Source organism: Ranitomeya imitator, chromosome 2 (genome assembly GCF_032444005.1).
Source record: "Ranitomeya imitator isolate aRanImi1 chromosome 2, aRanImi1.pri, whole genome shotgun sequence".
Lineage (NCBI taxonomy): Eukaryota > Metazoa > Chordata > Amphibia > Anura > Dendrobatidae > Ranitomeya > Ranitomeya imitator.
In genome coordinates, this window is record NC_091283.1 from 848319505 (window position 1) to 848337278 (window position 17774).

Consider the following 17774-nt stretch of genomic DNA (forward strand, 5'->3'; position numbering starts at 1 on the left):
TTCTGCAGTGTGTGACCCCCTATATACGGTAGTGTGTGACCCCCCCCCATATACTGCAGTGTGTGACCCCCCCCCCCCACATACGGTAGTGTGTGACCCCCTTTCCTTTTGTCTCCACAGTCAGCCCCAACCAGAACGCCCGGCCGTGTAAGGTTCCCTGCTCCCTGCGCTCCTCCTGCGCCAACTGCACCAGTAACGGCATGGAGTGCATGTGGTGCAGCAACACCCGGCGCTGTGTGGACTCCAACGCCTACATCATCTCCTTCCCGTACGGCCAGTGCCTGGAGTGGCAGACCAGCACCTGCTCCCGTGAGTATCCTCTGTGTGCACTGCAGGGTAAAGCATGGTGGACGGACACACTGGCCTTGTAGTGGCAGTGCTGCCCTGCAGCTCTGGATGTGACTAGAGCACAGCACATGGAGTCACCCAGGACCCCCCTGTATAAAGCTGTGAGCTCCTGCCCCCCATTACCGCTCCTGGTCGGATCCGCCGCCAGTCCCAGCGCACTCAGGGCTGAAGTGATTGGAGACAGATGGGAAATTGATATAAAAGAGGCTGCGAACAAATGGGAACAAAGTGTCTGCTGGCGCGGGGCGGCATTGTGTGTCCGCAGAAGAGGAAGACGTAGAATCCGCTTTATGAGGGATCGTAGAGGGCGGTGGTGGGGGAGGACGGTGATGGAGGAGGATGGTGGGAGAGGACGGTGATGGAGGAGGATGGTGGCGATGGAGGAGGATGGTGGCGATGGAGGAGGATGGTGATGGAGGAGGATGGTGATGGAGGAGGATGGTGATGGAGGGGGAGGACGGCGGTGATAGAGGACGGTGATGGAGGAGGATGGTGGCGATGGAGGAGGACGGTGATGGGGGAGGACGGTGATGGGGGAGGACGGTGATGGGGGAGGACGGTGATGGAGGAGGACGGTGATGGAGGAGGACGGTGGCGATGGGGAGGACGGTGATGGAGGAGGATGGTGGAGATGGGGAGGACAATAGCGATATGGAGGAGGATGGCGGCAGTGGAGGAGGATGGTGGCGATGGGGGAGGATGGCGGCGGTGAGGGAGGATGGCGGCAGTGGAGGAGGATGGCGGCGGTGGAGGAGGATGGCGGCGGTGGGGGAGGATGACAATGGTGGGGGAGGATGACAATGGTGGGGGACGGGTGACCGTGCTACAGACCTGGGGCAGGTGAACAGCGGGGGGCAGCAGGAACCTACAGAGAACCCCACACCCCGCATTATCCCACTGTGATAGCTGCAGATACACACACAATGTCAGGCCGCCGTGACACTGGCGATTAATTCGCATCACATTCTGCCGCATAAAATAAAAAAATTTTTTTTATTAAATAAACATAATAGAATTTTCTATCCTTCCGATCATCTTTGCATGGGCGCCGCACGTTCCCAGATTGTGGAGCATTGCTCCATTGTCCGGATACAAAACAATTTCCATAAGTTTAAGGACGAAGAAACAAAAAGAGAGAGAGGGAGAGCGCGGCGGAGAGTAATGAGATTACGGGGCACTCCGCTCTCCCCGCTGGAGAATTCACGATTACATGCGGCATTGAGATTTACTGTCTTTATGGGCAGTAATTATGTGCATTGTAAAATGAAAGGCGTTCGGCCCGGCAGACCTTGGTGATGTGGCCCCGTGCCACTGCCACATGCCAGCGCCCAGGGAAAAGAGAGGAGACAGCGCTGAACTCACCAATAATAACCGTAACATTGCACCTACACGGCAACGAATCTGTCAGGAGCTGCTCTCCAGAAAAAGGGCATTGTGACCTTCCCGAAAGTCTGCAACCCTGACACGGGATGTGCACAGGATACTGCTACATCATATGTAAGATACCACAGCACTACTATAATACTGCTCCTATGTACAAGAATATAACTACTACAATACTGCTCCTATATACAAGAATATAACTACTATAATACTGCCCCTATGTACAAGAATATAACTACTATAACACTGCTCCTATGTACAAGAATATAACTACTACAATACTGCTCCTATATACAAGAATATAATTACTATAATACTGCCCCTATGTACAAGAATATAACTACTATAATACTGTCCCTATGTACAAGAATATAACTACTGTAATACTGCTCCTATGTACAAGAATATAACTACTACAATACTGCTCCTATATACAAGAATATAACTACTATAACACTGCTCCTATGTACAAGAATATAACTACTACAATACTGCTCCTATGTACAAGAATATAACTACTATAACACTGCTCCTATGTACAAGAATATAACTACTACAATACTGCCCCTATATACAAGAATATAACTACTATAATACTGCCCCTATGTACAAGAATATAACTACTATAATACTGCCCCTATGTACAAGAATATAACTACTATAATACTGCTCCTATATACAAGAATATAACTACTATAATACTGCCCCTATGTACAAGAATATAACTACTATAACACTGCTCCTATGTACAAGAATATAACTACTATAATACTGCCCCTATGTACAAGAATATAACTACTATAACACTGCCCCTATGTACAAGAATATAACTACTATAATACTGCCCCTATGTAGAAGAATATAGCTACTATAATACTGCCCCTATGTACAAGAATATAACTACTATAACACTGCTCCTATGTACAAGAATATAACTACTACAATACTGCTCCTATATACAAGAATATAACTACTATAATACTGCCCCCTATGTACAAGAATATAACTACTATAATACTGCTCCTATGTACAAGAATATAACTACTATAACACTGCTCCTATGTACAAGAATATAACTACTATAATACTGCCCCTATGTACAAGAATATAACTGCTATAATACTGCTCCTATGTACAAGAATATAACTACTATAATACTGCCGCTATGTACAATAATATTCGTACTTTTCTCTTTCTATAGCTCAGAATTGCTCCGGCTTCCGCACCTGCTCCCAGTGCTTGGAGCACCCCGGCTGTGGTTGGTGTAATGACCCCAGTAACACTGGGAAGGGCAGTTGTATAGAAGGTTCGTCCCGTGGACCGATGAAACCTCAGAGCAAACAGTCAAGTGAAATGGTTCTGGATACCAGTTTGTGCCCACGGGACAAGAACTACGAGTGGTCATTCATCCACTGTCCAGGTGAGAAGAGCGACGTCCGGTGTCATTTGTGTGATAGTTCCATCTACACTTTGCACAAGTGACCACACAGGAGCAGGGGAATTCAAGGTATTCATCATTGGTGGTGCCCTCGGTGGTCACCTGTGTATGTATGTGTGTGTGTGTGTGTGTCATGGATGAAAGTGTTGGCACCCTTGAAATCGTTCCAGAAATTGAAATATTTATCCCAGAAATTTGCAATTACACGTTTTGTTATACACAGGTTTATTTCCTTTCTGTGAATTGGAACAACACAAAGAAAACTGAGAAAAAAGGGAAACTGGACATAATTTCACACAAAACACCAAAAATGGGCCGCAAAAAATTGTTGGAACCTTTCCAAAAATTTGGGCATACAACTTTGTTTCCAGCATGTGATGCTCGTTCACATTCACCTGTGGCAAGTAACAGTTGTGGGCAATATGAAAATCACACCTGAAACCTTTTAAAAAGGGGAGAAGTTGCCTCAGTGTTTGCATTGTGTGTCTGTGTGTGCCCCAGCTAAGTATGGAGAACAGAAAGAGGGGAAGAGAACTGTCTGAGGACTTGAGAACTAAAATTGTTGAACAATACCAACAATCTCAAGGTTACAAGTCCATCTCCAGAGATCTTGATGTTCCTTTGTGCGCAGTGCGCAATATAATCAAGAAGTTTACAACCCGTGGCACTGTAGCTAATCTCCCTGGATGTAAACAACAGAGTGAAATTAATGGAAGGTTACAACACAGGATAGTTGGGACTGCGGATAAGCAGCCCCAAACAAGGTCTAAAGAAATCCACGCTGTCCTTCAGGCTCAGGCAGCATCAGTGTCAGCGCAAACTATCCGTCCACATGTGAATGAAATGATGTGCTATGGCAGAAGACCCAGGAGGACTCCAGTACTGACACAGCGACACAAAAAAGCTAGACTGCAGATTGCCAAAAAGTTTACGAGCAAGTCAAAATCCTTCTGGGAAAACGTCTTGTGGACAGATGAGACCAAGATAGAGCTTTTTGGTAAAGCACATCATTCTACTAAAAAAAAACAAGAAAAAAACACAGTGCGGCACTCACCCTTATGAAGCTGTGAAATCGTGCTCTTTATTGGAGAAAAATATCTAAAACATCTGTTAGGGCATCAGGTCTGCAGGAGGGTGCGGAAGTGGAGTGTGGACGACGGCCGTTTCGCACGATATGTCCATTGGAACTGGACCCGTTGAAGCACATATCGTGCGAAACGGCCGTCGTCCGCACCCTCCTGCAGACCTGATGTCCTGACGGATGTTTTAGATATTTTTCTCCAATAAAGAGCACGATTTCACAGCTTCATAAGGGTGAGTGCCGCACTGTGTTCTTTTCTTGTTTTATTGAATTTTCTGTGGATCGCTTAACAGTGCAGAGCACCGCATACCCAGAGCAGTCGTGCCACCTGTGTTTTTCGGATGTCCTTCAATGAGTCAAGGTCTATACTGATTTGTGCTTCTCTAGTGCTGTCCATTGTTCACTCTGTCTTGGTTGTAAACATCATTCTACTGTTTACCGAAAACAGAATGAGGCCTACAAAGAAAAAGAACACAATACCCACAGTCAGACATGGTGGAGGGTCAGATGTTTTGTGGTTGGTTTGATGTCTCTGGCACTGGGGGCCTTGACTGTGTGCTAGGAATCATGAAAGCTGAAGATTACCAATGGGTTTTGGGTGGCAATGTAGTGCCCAATGCCATAAAGCTGGGATTGCCTTCTAGGTCATGGGTCCTCCATCAGGATAAGGACCCCAAAATATGAGTTCTGAAGTGGCAGCAATGAGTCTGGATCTGAATCCCATTGATTCCCTGTGGAGAGATCTTACAATCGCTGTTGGGAGAAGACGCCTTCACATATGAGACGAGTCATCCAAGATGGCGGCTGAGAGGAGTAAGAAGCTTGTGGGTGGTTATGGGAAGCGATTGGCTGCAGTATTTATTCCAAAGGGTGCAACCAAATATTAAGCTGAGGGTGCCAACAATTGTGTCCGGACTATTTTTAGAGCTTTGTGTGAAATTTTGACCAATTTGCTATTTTTTCTTTGTGTATATTGGAACAACACAAAAAAAAAACAAAGGAAATAAACCTGTGTATAAGGAACGTGTGTATAAGAAACGTGTGTATAAGGCCAGTCTCACACGTCCAGATAATTCCGGTACCGGAAAAATCGGTACCGGAATTATCCGTGTCCGTGTGTCGGTGCGTTTCTGTGGCACATCAGTGTGGCACACGTTTGCCGCCCGTGTGCCCACTGGGTACCACACGCACCGTGCCGGAGACAGCGCTAAAGTTTAGCGCTGTCCCCGGCATCGTGCTGAAGCCCCATTCATATCTTCCCTGCAGCAGCGTTTGCTGTAAAGAAGATATGAATATTAGTGTGTAAAATCCAGATCCAGGTCATCAACCCCCTCCCACCCCCTGTGCGCCCCCATCCCACTGTGATTAAAATACTCACCTAGCTTCCGGATCCCTCGCAGCGTCCTGTCCTGGCCGCACCTTGTACTGTGTGAGCGCCGCGGTCACGTGGGGCCGCTCATTTACAGTAATGAATATGCGGCTCCACCCTTATGGGAGGTGGAGCCGCATATTCATGACTGTAATCGGCAGCACCACGTGACCGCATACAGGAGAAGATGCGGCCAGAACAGGAAGCAGCGACAGCCAACGAGGGAGCTGGATGAGTATTTTCAGAACAGCGGGGGGGGGGCGCACAGGGTGTGGGGTGGCGCACAGGGTGTGGGGGGGCGGGGGGCACATAGATCTTTATTTTAAACACAATTATTCATATCTTCTCTCCAGCGAACGCTGCTGCAGGGAAGATATGAATCGCGGCTTCAGCACCAGTGGGGGGGACAGTGCTTACTGTAGCGCTGTCCCCTGCACGGCACACGGACTGCACACGGACAATGTCCGTGTGCAGTACGTGTTTTACATGGACCCATTGACTTTAATGGGTCCGTGTAATACGTGCGCTCCCACGAACACTGACATGTCTCCGTGTTTGGCACAGGGAGACATGGTCCGCAAAAAATCTGCTGTGGGATTTCAGAGAAAACACAGGGTGGACTCCTCACGGCCGGCAGTGTTATCGAGGGTCCGTGCAAGAATCGGACCCCCTGATTGGTGGTAAGGTGTGAATCTGGGGCGTCTGGCGAGTCTTGTGCACCCCAGCAGGAATCTTTCTGCCATCAGGTACCAGGGGGAGATTTCTGGCGTGCGGACCCCCACAGCTCATCTTGTCCCTCCTCACCGGAAGGAAGTTTCTTGTTACATTTCTTTATCACGTTATATTCCCGCTGGATGACGTTCACCGCTAGTAATAATCTCTGTGCCGCCATATCCTGCCGTGCGCTATTAGGTGCAGCTGTGAATGGCCTCAGAGACTCCGCACATTATTATATGGCTGTACAGTGTAATATCGCCATATAACGTGCACTGTGTAATACCGCCATATAATGTGCACTGTAATACCGCCATATAATGTGCACTGTGTAATACCGCCATATAACGTGCGCTGTGTAATACCGCCATATAACGTGCGCTGTGTAATACCGCCATATAACGTGCGCTGTGTAATACCGCCATATAATGTGCGCTGTGTAATACCGCCATATAACATGCACAGTGTAATACCGCCATATAACGTGCGCTGCTGTGTAATACCGCCATATAACGTGCACAGTGTAATACCGCCATATAACGTGCGCTGCTGTGTAATACCGCCATATAACGTGCACAGTGTAATACCGCCATATAACGTGCGCTGCTGTGTAATACCGCCATATAACGTGCGCTGTGTAATACCGCCATATAACGTGCGCTGTGTAATACCGCCATATAACGTGCGCTGTGTAATACCGCCATATAACGTGCGCTGTGTAATGCCGCCATATAACGTGCGCTGTGTAATGCCGCCATATAACGTGCGCTGTGTAATACCGCCATATAACGTGCGCTGTGTAATACCGCCATATAACGTGCGCTGTGTAATACCGCCATATAACGTGCACTGTGTAATACCGCCATATATCGTGCGCTGTGTAATACCGCCATATAACGTGCGGTGCTGTGTTATATACTCCTCCCTGCTCTGTAACGTTCTGCTCTACTCTTCTTGCAGCGTGCCAATGTAACGGGCACAGCACCTGCACCAGCAGCAACGTGTGTGAGCAATGCAAGAACCTGACTACAGGGAAGCACTGCGAGGCCTGCATGCCGGGTTACCATGGGAACCCCACCAACGGGGGCGAGTGCGAAGGTAAGACATACTGGGGCCAAACTCACCGGTGCTGGGAGATACTGGGAATGTATCATTATACTGGGACCGTACTGACCAGTGCTGGGAGATACTGGGAATGTATCATTATACTGGAACCGTACTGACCAGTGCTGGGAGATACTGGGAATGTATCATTATACTGGGACCGTACTGACCAGTGCTGGGAGATACTGGGAATGTATCATTATACTGGGACCGTACTGACCAGTGCTGGGAGATACTGGGAATGTATCATTATACTGGGACCGTACTGACCAGTGCTGGGAGATACTGGGAATGTATCATTATACTGGGACCGTACTGACCAGTGCTGGGAGATACTGGGAATGTATCATTATACTGGAACCTTACTGACCAGTGCTGGGAGATACTGGGAATGTATCATTATACTGGAACCTTACTGACCAGTGCTGGGAGATACTGGGAATGTATCATTATACTGGGACCGTACTGACCAGTGCTGGGAGATACTGGGAATGTATCATTATACTGGGACCGTACTGACCAGTGCTGGGAGATACTGGGAATGTATCATTATACTGGGACCGTACTGACCAGTGCTGGGAGATACTGGGAATGTATCATTATACTGGAACCGTACTGACCAGTGCTGGGAGATACTGGGAATGTATCATTATACTGGGACCGTACTGACCAGTGCTGGGAGATACTGGGAATGTATCATTATACTGGAACCGTACTGACCAGTGCTGGGAGATACTGGGAATGTATCATTATACTGGGACCGTACTGACCAGTGCTGGGAGATACTGGGAATGTATCATTATACTGGGACCGTACTGACCAGTGCTGGGAGATACTGGGAATGTATCATTATACTGGGACCGTACTGACCAGTGCTGGGAGATACTGGGAATGTATCATTATACTGGGACCGTACTGACCAGTGCTGGGAGATACTGGGAATGTATCATTATACTGGAACCGTACTGACCAGTGCTGGGAGATACTGGGAATGTATCATTATACTGGGACCGTACTGACCAGTGCTGGGAGATACTGGGAATGTATCATTATACTGGGACCGTACTGACCAGTGCTGGGAGATACTGGGAATGTATCATTATACTGGAACCGTACTGACCAGTGCTGGGAGATACTGGGAATGTATCATTATACTGGGACCGTACTGACCAGTGCTGGGAGATACTGGGAATGTATCATTATACTGGAACCGTACTGACCAGTGCTGGGAGATACTGGGAATGTATCATTATACTGGGACCGTACTGACCAGTGCTGGGAGATACTGGGAATGTATCATTATACTGGGACCGTACTGACCAGTGCTGGGAGATACTGGGAATGTATCATTATACTGGGACCGTACTGACCAGTGCTGGGAGATACTGGGAATGTATCATTATACTGGGACCGTACTGACCAGTGCTGGGAGATCAGTATCTGGTGACCGCCCGTCTCCTCCATCATCAGTATCTGGTGACCACCCGTCACCTCCATCATCAGTATCTGCTGACCGCCCGTCTCCTCCATCATCAGTATCTGGTGACCGCCCGTCTCCTCCATCATCAGTATCTGGTGATCGCCCGTCTCCTCCATCATCAGTATCTGGTGATCGCCCGTCTCCTCCATCATCAGTATCTGGTGACCGCCCGTCTCCTCCATCATCAGTATCTGGTGACCGCCCGTCCCCTCCATCATCAGTATCTGGTGACCGCCCGTCCCCTCCATCATCAGTATCTGGTGACCGCCCGTCCCCTCCATCATCAGTATCTGGTGACCGCCCGTCTCCTCCATCATCAGTATCTGCTGACCGCCCGTCTCCTCCATCATCAGTATTTGGTGACCGCCCGTCTCCTCCATCATCAGTATCTGGTGACCGCCCGTCTCCTCCATCATCAGTATCTGGTGACCGCCCGTCCCCTCCATCATCAGTATCTGGTGACCGCCCGTCCCCTCCATCATCAGTATCTGGTGACCGCCCGTCTCCTCCATCATCAGTATCTGGTGACCGCCCGTCACCTCCATCATCAGTATCTGGTGACCGCCCGTCACCTCCATCATCAGTATCTGGTGACCGCCCGTCCCCTCCATCATCAGTATCTGGTGACCGCCCATCACCTCCATCATCAGTATCTGGTGACCGCCCGTCTCCTCCATCATCAGTATCTGGTGACCGCCCATCATCAGTATCTGGTGACCGCCCGTCTCCTCCATCCTCAGTATCTGGTTCCGCCCGTCTCCTCCATCATCAGTATCTGGTGACCGCCCGTCTCCTCCATCATCAGTATCTGGTGACCGCCCATCATCAGTATCTGGTGACCGCCCGTCTCCTCCATCCTCAGTATCTGGTTCCGCCCGTCTCCTCCATCATCAGTATCTGGTGACCGCCCGTCTCCTCCATCATCAGTATCTGGTGACCGCCCGTCTCCTTCATCATCAGTATCTGGTGACTGCCCGTCTCCTTCATCATCAGTATCTGGTGACCGCCCGTCTCCTCCATCATCAGTATCTGGTGACCACCCGTCACCTCCATCATCAGTATCTGCTGACCGCCCGTCACCTCCATCATCAGTATCTGCTGACCGCCCGTCTCCTCCATCATCAGTATCTGGTGATCGCCCGTCTCCTTCATCATCAGTATCTGGTGACCGCCCGTCCCCTCCATCATCAGTATCTGGTGACCGCCCGTCCCCTCCATCATCAGTATCTGGTGACCGCCCGTCCCCTCCATCATCAGTATCTGGTGACCGCCCGTCCCCTCCATCATCAGTATCTGGTGACCGCCCGTCACCTCCATCATCAGTATCTGGTAACCGCTCGTCTCCTCCATTATCAGTATCTGCTGACCGCCCGTCTCCTCCATCATCAGTATCTGCTGACCGCCCGTCTCCTCCATCATCAGTATTTGGTGACCGCCCGTCTCCTCCATCATCAGTATCTGGTGACCGCCCGTCTCCTCCATCATCAGTATCTGGTGACCGCCCGTCCCCTCCATCATCAGTATCTGGTGACCGCCCGTCCCCTCCATCATCAGTATCTGGTGACCGCCCGTCTCCTCCATCATCAGTATCTGGTGACCGCCCGTCACCTCCATCATCAGTATCTGGTGACCGCCCGTCACCTCCATCATCAGTATCTGGTGACCGCCCGTCACCTCCATCATCAGTATCTGGTGACCGCCCGTCACCTCCATCATCAGTATCTGGTGACCGCCCATCATCAGTATCTGGTGACCGCCCGTCTCCTCCATCATCAGTATCTGGTGATCGCCCGTCTCCTTCATCATCAGTATCTGGTGACCGCCCGTCCCCTCCATCATCAGTATCTGGTGACCGCCCGTCCCCTCCATCATCAGTATCTGGTGACCGCCCGTCCCCTCCATCATCAGTATCTGGTGACCGCCCGTCCCCTCCATCATCAGTATCTGGTGACCGCCCGTCACCTCCATCATCAGTATCTGGTAACCGCTCGTCTCCTCCATTATCAGTATCTGCTGACCGCCCGTCTCCTCCATCATCAGTATCTGCTGACCGCCCGTCTCCTCCATCATCAGTATTTGGTGACCGCCCGTCTCCTCCATCATCAGTATCTGGTGACCGCCCGTCTCCTCCATCATCAGTATCTGGTGACCGCCCGTCCCCTCCATCATCAGTATCTGGTGACCGCCCGTCCCCTCCATCATCAGTATCTGGTGACCGCCCGTCTCCTCCATCATCAGTATCTGGTGACCGCCCGTCACCTCCATCATCAGTATCTGGTGACCGCCCGTCCCCTCCATCATCAGTATCTGGTGACCGCCCGTCACCTCCATCATCAGTATCTGGTGACCGCCCGTCTCCTCCATCATCAGTATCTGGTGACCGCCCATCATCAGTATCTGGTGACCGCCCGTCTCCTCCATCCTCAGTATCTGGTTCCGCCCGTCTCCTCCATCATCAGTATCTGGTGACCGCCCGTCTCCTCCATCATCAGTATCTGGTGACCGCCCATCATCAGTATCTGGTGACCGCCCGTCTCCTCCATCCTCAGTATCTGGTTCCGCCCGTCTCCTCCATCATCAGTATCTGGTGACCGCCCGTCTCCTCCATCATCAGTATCTGGTGACCGCCCATCATCAGTATCTGGTGACCGCCCGTCTCCTTCATCATCAGTATCTGGTGACTGCCCATCATCAGTATCTGGTGACCGCCCGTCTCCTCCATCCTCAGTATCTGGTTCCGCCCGTCACCTCCATCATCAGTATCTGGTGACCGCCCGTCTCCTCCATCATCAGTATCTGGTGACCGCCCATCATCAGTATCTGGTGACCGCCCGTCTCCTCCATCCTCAGTATCTGGTTCCGCCCGTCTCCTCCATCATCAGTATCTGGTGACCGCCCGTCTCCTCCATCATCAGTATCTGGTGACCGCCCATCATCAGTATCTGGTGACCGCCCGTCTCCTCCATCCTCAGTATCTGGTTCCGCCCGTCTCCTCCATCATCAGTATCTGGTGACCGCCCGTCTCCTCCATCATCAGTATCTGGTGACCGCCCATCATCAGTATCTGGTGACCGCCCGTCTCCTCCATCCTCAGTATCTGGTTCCGCCCGTCTCCTCCATCATCAGTATCTGGTGACTGCCCGTCTCCTTCATCATCAGTATCTGGTGACTGCCCGTCTCCTTCATCATCAGTATCTGGTGACCGCCCGTCTCCTCCATCATCAGTATCTGGTGACCGCCCGTCTCCTCCATCATCAGTATCTGGTGACCGCCCGTCTCCTCCATCATCAGTATCTGGTGACTGCCCGTCTCCTCCATCATCAGTATCTGGTGACCGCCCGTCTCCTCCATCATCAGTATCTGGTGACTGCCCGTCTCCTCCATCATCAGTATCTGGTGACCGCCTGTCTCCTCCATCATCAGTATCTGGTGACCGCCCGTCTCCTCCATCATCAGTATCTGGTGACCGCCCGTCTCCTCCATCCTCAGTATCTGGTTCCGCCCGTCTCCTCCATCATCAGTATCTGGTGACCGCCCGTCTCCTTCATCATCAGTATCTGGTGACCGCCCGTCTCCTCCATCATCAGTATCTGGTGACCGCCCGTCTCCTCCATCATCAGTATCTGGTGACCGCCCGTCTCCTCCATCATCAGTATCTGGTGACCGCCCGTCTCCTCCATCATCAGTATCTGGTGACCGCCCGTCTCCTCCATCATCAGTATGTGGTGACCGCCCGTCTCCTCCATCATCAGTATCTGGTGACCGCCCGTCTCCTCCATCATCAGTATCTGGTGACCGCCCGTCTCCTCCATCATCAGTATCTGGTGACCGCCCGTCTCCTCCATCATCAGTATCTGGTGACCGCCCGTCTCCTCCATCATCAGCATCTGGTGATCGCCCGTCTCCTCCATCATCAGCATCTGGTGACCGCCCGTCTCCTCCATCATCAGCATCTGGTGACCGCCCGTCTCCTCCATCATCAGTATCTGGTGACCGCCCGTCTCCTCCATCATCAGTATCTGGTGACCGCCCGTCTCCTCCATCATCAGTATCTGGTGATCCCCGTCTCCTCCATCATCAGTATCTGGTGACTGCCCATCACCTCCATCATCAGTATCTGGTGACCGCCCGTCTCCTCCATCATCAGTATCTGGTGACCGCCCGTCTCCTCCATCATCAGTATCTGGTGACCGCCCGTCTCCTCCATCCCTTCTCCTCACTTGTACGCTGGTTACGGAGGCTATCGGCCGGCGGTGGCTCCGGACATCATGGACCCCGGACCTCCTGTGTATGAGGCTGGTGCGGACCCTTCTGCCTCCTCCTGTGACCTCACCGGGGGTCACTGCTCTTGCGGACCCTCATCTCCTTCTGTTACCGCCGACTATTTCACATTCTCCTCCTCCGTCCAGGGTTCTGCCGCCATTTCTCAGTGTTTTCAATGTAGAATGTTTTTGGCCACAATTGTTCTATGACTTCTGGCCAGAATTCTCTGCACCTGAGAACTGTGTTTGACTTCTGTAGTTTTTACTGGTTCCCTCCCTTGTCCCCTCGCACCTCCCTCCCTCCCCCGTTTCTTTCCCCTTTTTTCCTTTATTTACAAAATTCAATAAAAATATTGAAAAAGAATTCTCTGCACAGTACAGAGGGGAAAATAAGGATTTGATTCTCTGCAGATTTTGCAGTTTTCCCTTCTGCACAGAATGCAGAGATCTGTAATTATCGTAGATACACTTCACCTGTGAGAGGCAGAATCCAAAGATAAAATCCAGAAAATCAGATTGTAGGATTGTTACATCATTAATTTGCATTTTATTGCATGAAATAAGTATTTCATCACCGACCGACCAGCGAGAATTCTGCTCTCACAGACCCGTTAGTGTTTCTGTAAGAAGCCTCCTACTCTGCGCTCATTACCTGGATTAATTGCTCCTGTTTGATCTCGTTACCTGTATATTAGACACCTGTCCTCACACTCAATCACACTCCAACCTCTCCACCATGGCCAAGACCAAAGAGCTGTCTAATAACACCAGGGACAGAATTGTGGGCCTGCACAAGGCTGGGATGGGCTACAGGACAATAGGAGAGCAGCTTGGTGAGAAGCAACAACTGTTGGCACAATTATTAGAAAATGGAAGAAACATAAAGATGACTGTGAACCTTCCTCTGCCTGGGGCTCCATGCAAGATGTCGCCTAGAGGGGTAAGGATGGTTCTGAGAAAGGACAGGAATCCTCCTAGAACTACACGGGAGGACCTGGTCAATGGCCTGAAGAGAGCTGGGACTACAGTGTCAAACATTACCGTTATTAACACATTACACCGTGATGGAGTAAAATCCTGCAGGACTTGCAAGGTCCCCCTGCTCACACCAGCACATGTCCTGACCCGTCTGAAATTTGCCATTGACCATTTGGATGGTCCAGAGGAGGCATGGGAGAAGGTCATGTGGTCAGAGGACACCAAAATAGAACTTTTTGGTATCAACTCTACTCAACGTGTTTGGAGGAAGAACAACCATGAGTACAACCCCAAGAACACCGACCCAACCATGAAGCATGGTGGGGGAAAAAACATAGTTTGGGGGTGATTTTCTTCAAAGGGAACAGGACGACTGCACCATATTGAACTGAGGATGGGATGGGGTCATATAGTGTGAGATTTTGGCCAACAATCTTCTTCCCTCAGTAAGAGCATTGAAGATGGGTCGTGGCTGGTTCTTCCAGTATGACAATGACCCGAAACACACAGCCAGAGCAAATGAGGATCGGCTCCATAAGAAGCATTCCATGATTCTGGAGGGGCCTAGCCAGTCTCCAGACCTGAACCCAATAGAAAATCTTTGGAGGAAGCTGAAACTCAGTTACCCAGTGACAGCCCCGAAACCTGAAAGATCTGGAGAAGATCTGTATGATGGAGGGGGCCAATATCCCTGCTGCAGTGTGTGCAAACCTGGTCAGGAACCACAGGAAACATCTGACCTCTGAAACTGCAAACAAAAGTTTCTGCACCAAATATTAAGTTCAGTTTATGTATTGTATCAAATACTTATTTCATGCAGTAAAATGCTAATTAATTACCGTATTTTGTGGATTATAAAACTCACCCCAAATTTTGAGGAGAAAAATAGAGAAACTTTTTTTAAATAAAATGTTGGTGCTTCTTACAATCCATGCGTCTTATTGCTTACCGGGGTGGTGGCTGCGGAGAAGCGGGGTCCCAGGGTCGCTGCTGGCGGAGGCAGGAGTGGGGCGATGCTGCAGACCCCAGACCGGGAGAAGGAGGTGTTTGAATTTTCACTCCGGGGGGCTCCCCCGACACTTTGTGAAAGCCCGGAGCCCCCGCACTTCAGTATCCGGCGGCGCTCTTCACGGCCTGATCTCACTGATACAATGTTGCGATCTCCAGAATCCCCGGATTCATCTTCCTATTGACAGGTGGACGCTTTCTGCAGATTCTGGCGCTTTCCGTGCTTCCTGAGCGCGGCGTATTGTGTGCAGTTGGCAGAACGCTGCTCCGCGCTCTGCGGCCGCTCTGTCACCGTGATCTATGGGTCTGCTTGTTATTCTGTGGGGACACATTACAGAACTCACCGAATAAGCTCTCCTGTCACCGCCACTAAATTATGTGCGGAGCCCTAATGGCCTGAATCAATCCCACGCCCGGCCAATATATATATATATTGTACCCAGCGGTTCTGCGGCCCATCCTGCGCCCCGGACGGAGAAATGAGATGAATCCCAGAACACTGCCATTACACATTCAGGAATGGATTCCGCGCCGACCTCGCTGCTTGATCCGACGCTTCCGAGAAAAGCAGGGTCAAAGATTCCATTGGAGCCGGGCCATGAGCAGAATTAAAGGGACGGTCCAGACTGCGTCTTCTCACTGTGAATAGAGCCTAGTGTGGGTGTATCGAGGCCGCGATGACACCAGCCGCAGAGAATTAGTCGCATCTTATTCCTGCATCTGTCGCCTCCCCAGCGCCGACCTCAACTACGAGCTTTCTGCTATAAACACATGGAGGAATCTGGACCTCGGAGTGTCAGTTTCTCACCATTTTTCAGAATTCTGCTTGCTGTAAGTGAATGAAGACGTCGTACACTCAGTAATATCCCCGTATCCATCCAGGACTGCTCTTAGCCGAGAAGTGGATACATCTGTATCCAATCTACAGAGTGCCATCAGTAGCTGCTGCAGAACCTCTCTGGTAGTTTGTTACAATGTATCAGACTACAGTGCGGCTCTTTAGCTCACAGAGGATTGTCTGCAGTGCGGCTCTTTAGCTCACAGAGGATTGTCTGCAGTGCGGCTCTTTAGCTCACAGAGGATTGTCTGCAGTGCGGCTCTTTAGCTCACAGAGGATTGTCTGCAGTGCTGCTCTTTAGCTCACAGAGGATTGTCTGCAGTGCTGCTCTTTAGCTCACAGAGGATTGTCTGCAGTGCTGCTCTTTAGCTCACAGAGGATTGTCTGCAGTGCTGCTCTTTAGCTCACAGAGGATTGTCTGCAGTGCTGCTCTTTAGCTCAGAGGATTGTCTGCAGTGCTGCTCTTTAGCTCAGGATTGTCTGCAGTGCTGCTCTTTAGCTCAGAGGATTGTCTGCAGTGCTGCTCTTTAGCTCACAGAGGATTGTCTGCAGTGCTGCTCTTTAGCTCACAGGATTGTCTGCAGTGCAGCTCTTTAGCTCACAGAGGATTGTCTGCAGTGCTGCTCTTTAGCTCACAGAGGATTGTCTGCAGTGCTGCTCTTTAGCTCACAGATGATTGTCTGCAGTGCTGCTCTTTAACTCAGAGGATTGTCTGCAGTGCTGCTCTTTAGCTCAGAGGATTGTCTGCAGTGCAGCTCTTTAGCTCACAGAGGATTGCCTGCAGTGCAGCTCTTTAGCTCACAGAGGATTGCCTGCAGTGCTGCTCTTTAGCTCACAGAGGATTGTCTGCAGTGCTGCTCTTTAGCTCACAGAAGATTGTCTGCAGTGCGGCTCTTTAGCTCACAGAAGATTGTCTGCAGTGCTGATCTTTAGCTCACAGAAGATTGTCTGCAGTGCTGCTCTTTAGCTCACAGAGGATTGTCTGCAGTGCTGATCTTTAGCTCACAGAAGATTGCAGTGCGGCTCTTTAGCTCACAGAAGATTGTCTGCAGTGCCGCTCTTTAGCTCATAGAAGATTGTCTGCAGTGCTGCTCTTTAGCTCATAGAAGATTGTCTGCAGTGCTGCTCTTTAGCTCACAGAAGATTGTCTGCAGTGCTGCTCTTTAGCTCACAGAGGATTGTCTGCAGTGCTGCTCTTTAGCTCACAGAGGATTGTCTGCACAGGTCAGGACTAGTGAAGGTCAGAGATATCTAGGCACGTTCTGCACAATGTTCAAGAACTCTGCTTGCTGTCTAAATGTGAACATTTTTTTTCTTTTTTCATCTCTTCCCGCTGTAATGATTCTGACAGCAGTGATTCCGTTACAGTGTATTCAGTCTTGACACTCGAATTTCTCTCTCTTGTCATGGACTCTGAGCTGTCAGCGCTTACAGACACAGATACAGTGTAACAAACCCTCAGCCATGAGAAGTAATAGATGTGGAGCTCAAACATAAGACGTATTGCTACGTTGTGTAATATTTTGTTTAAAGGGGCTGTCCATGACTCGGAATCCGATATTTGGGGTCCGGCACCCTCAGCGATCGGCTGTTTGCAGGTGGTTAGTCTCTCCGGTGCGACAGTGTCTCGTTTTCTGTTCCATGCCCGTAATGGTGTAATCTGAGAAAAGCTACGCCGTGAGGTCACCGCCGAGATCCGAGCAGTTGTGATGACATCATAGAGCCGCGGATGATGCATATGGATGGACACATAGTGGCGGTGACTCCGGTG

At 50.3% G+C, this 17774-nt stretch overlaps 1 protein-coding gene across 4 annotated transcripts in view; it reads left to right on the top strand.

Moving 5' to 3' along the window:
* The window catches only part of ATRNL1 (attractin like 1), a 635347-nt gene that overhangs the window by 172092 nt on the left and 445481 nt on the right, over nt 1-17774 (top strand). For all 4 annotated transcript variants that reach the window (XR_011318566.1, XR_011318567.1, XM_069754362.1 and 1 more), the window contains exons 17-19: nt 121-309; nt 2933-3151; nt 7294-7431. Coding sequence is in view for 2 of the 4 variants with exons in the window: in XM_069754362.1 (XP_069610463.1) it covers nt 121-309; nt 2933-3151; nt 7294-7431 (546 nt within the window). In the remaining 2 variants the exon portion in view is untranslated. The remainder of the gene's footprint in view (nt 1-120; nt 310-2932; nt 3152-7293; nt 7432-17774) is intronic.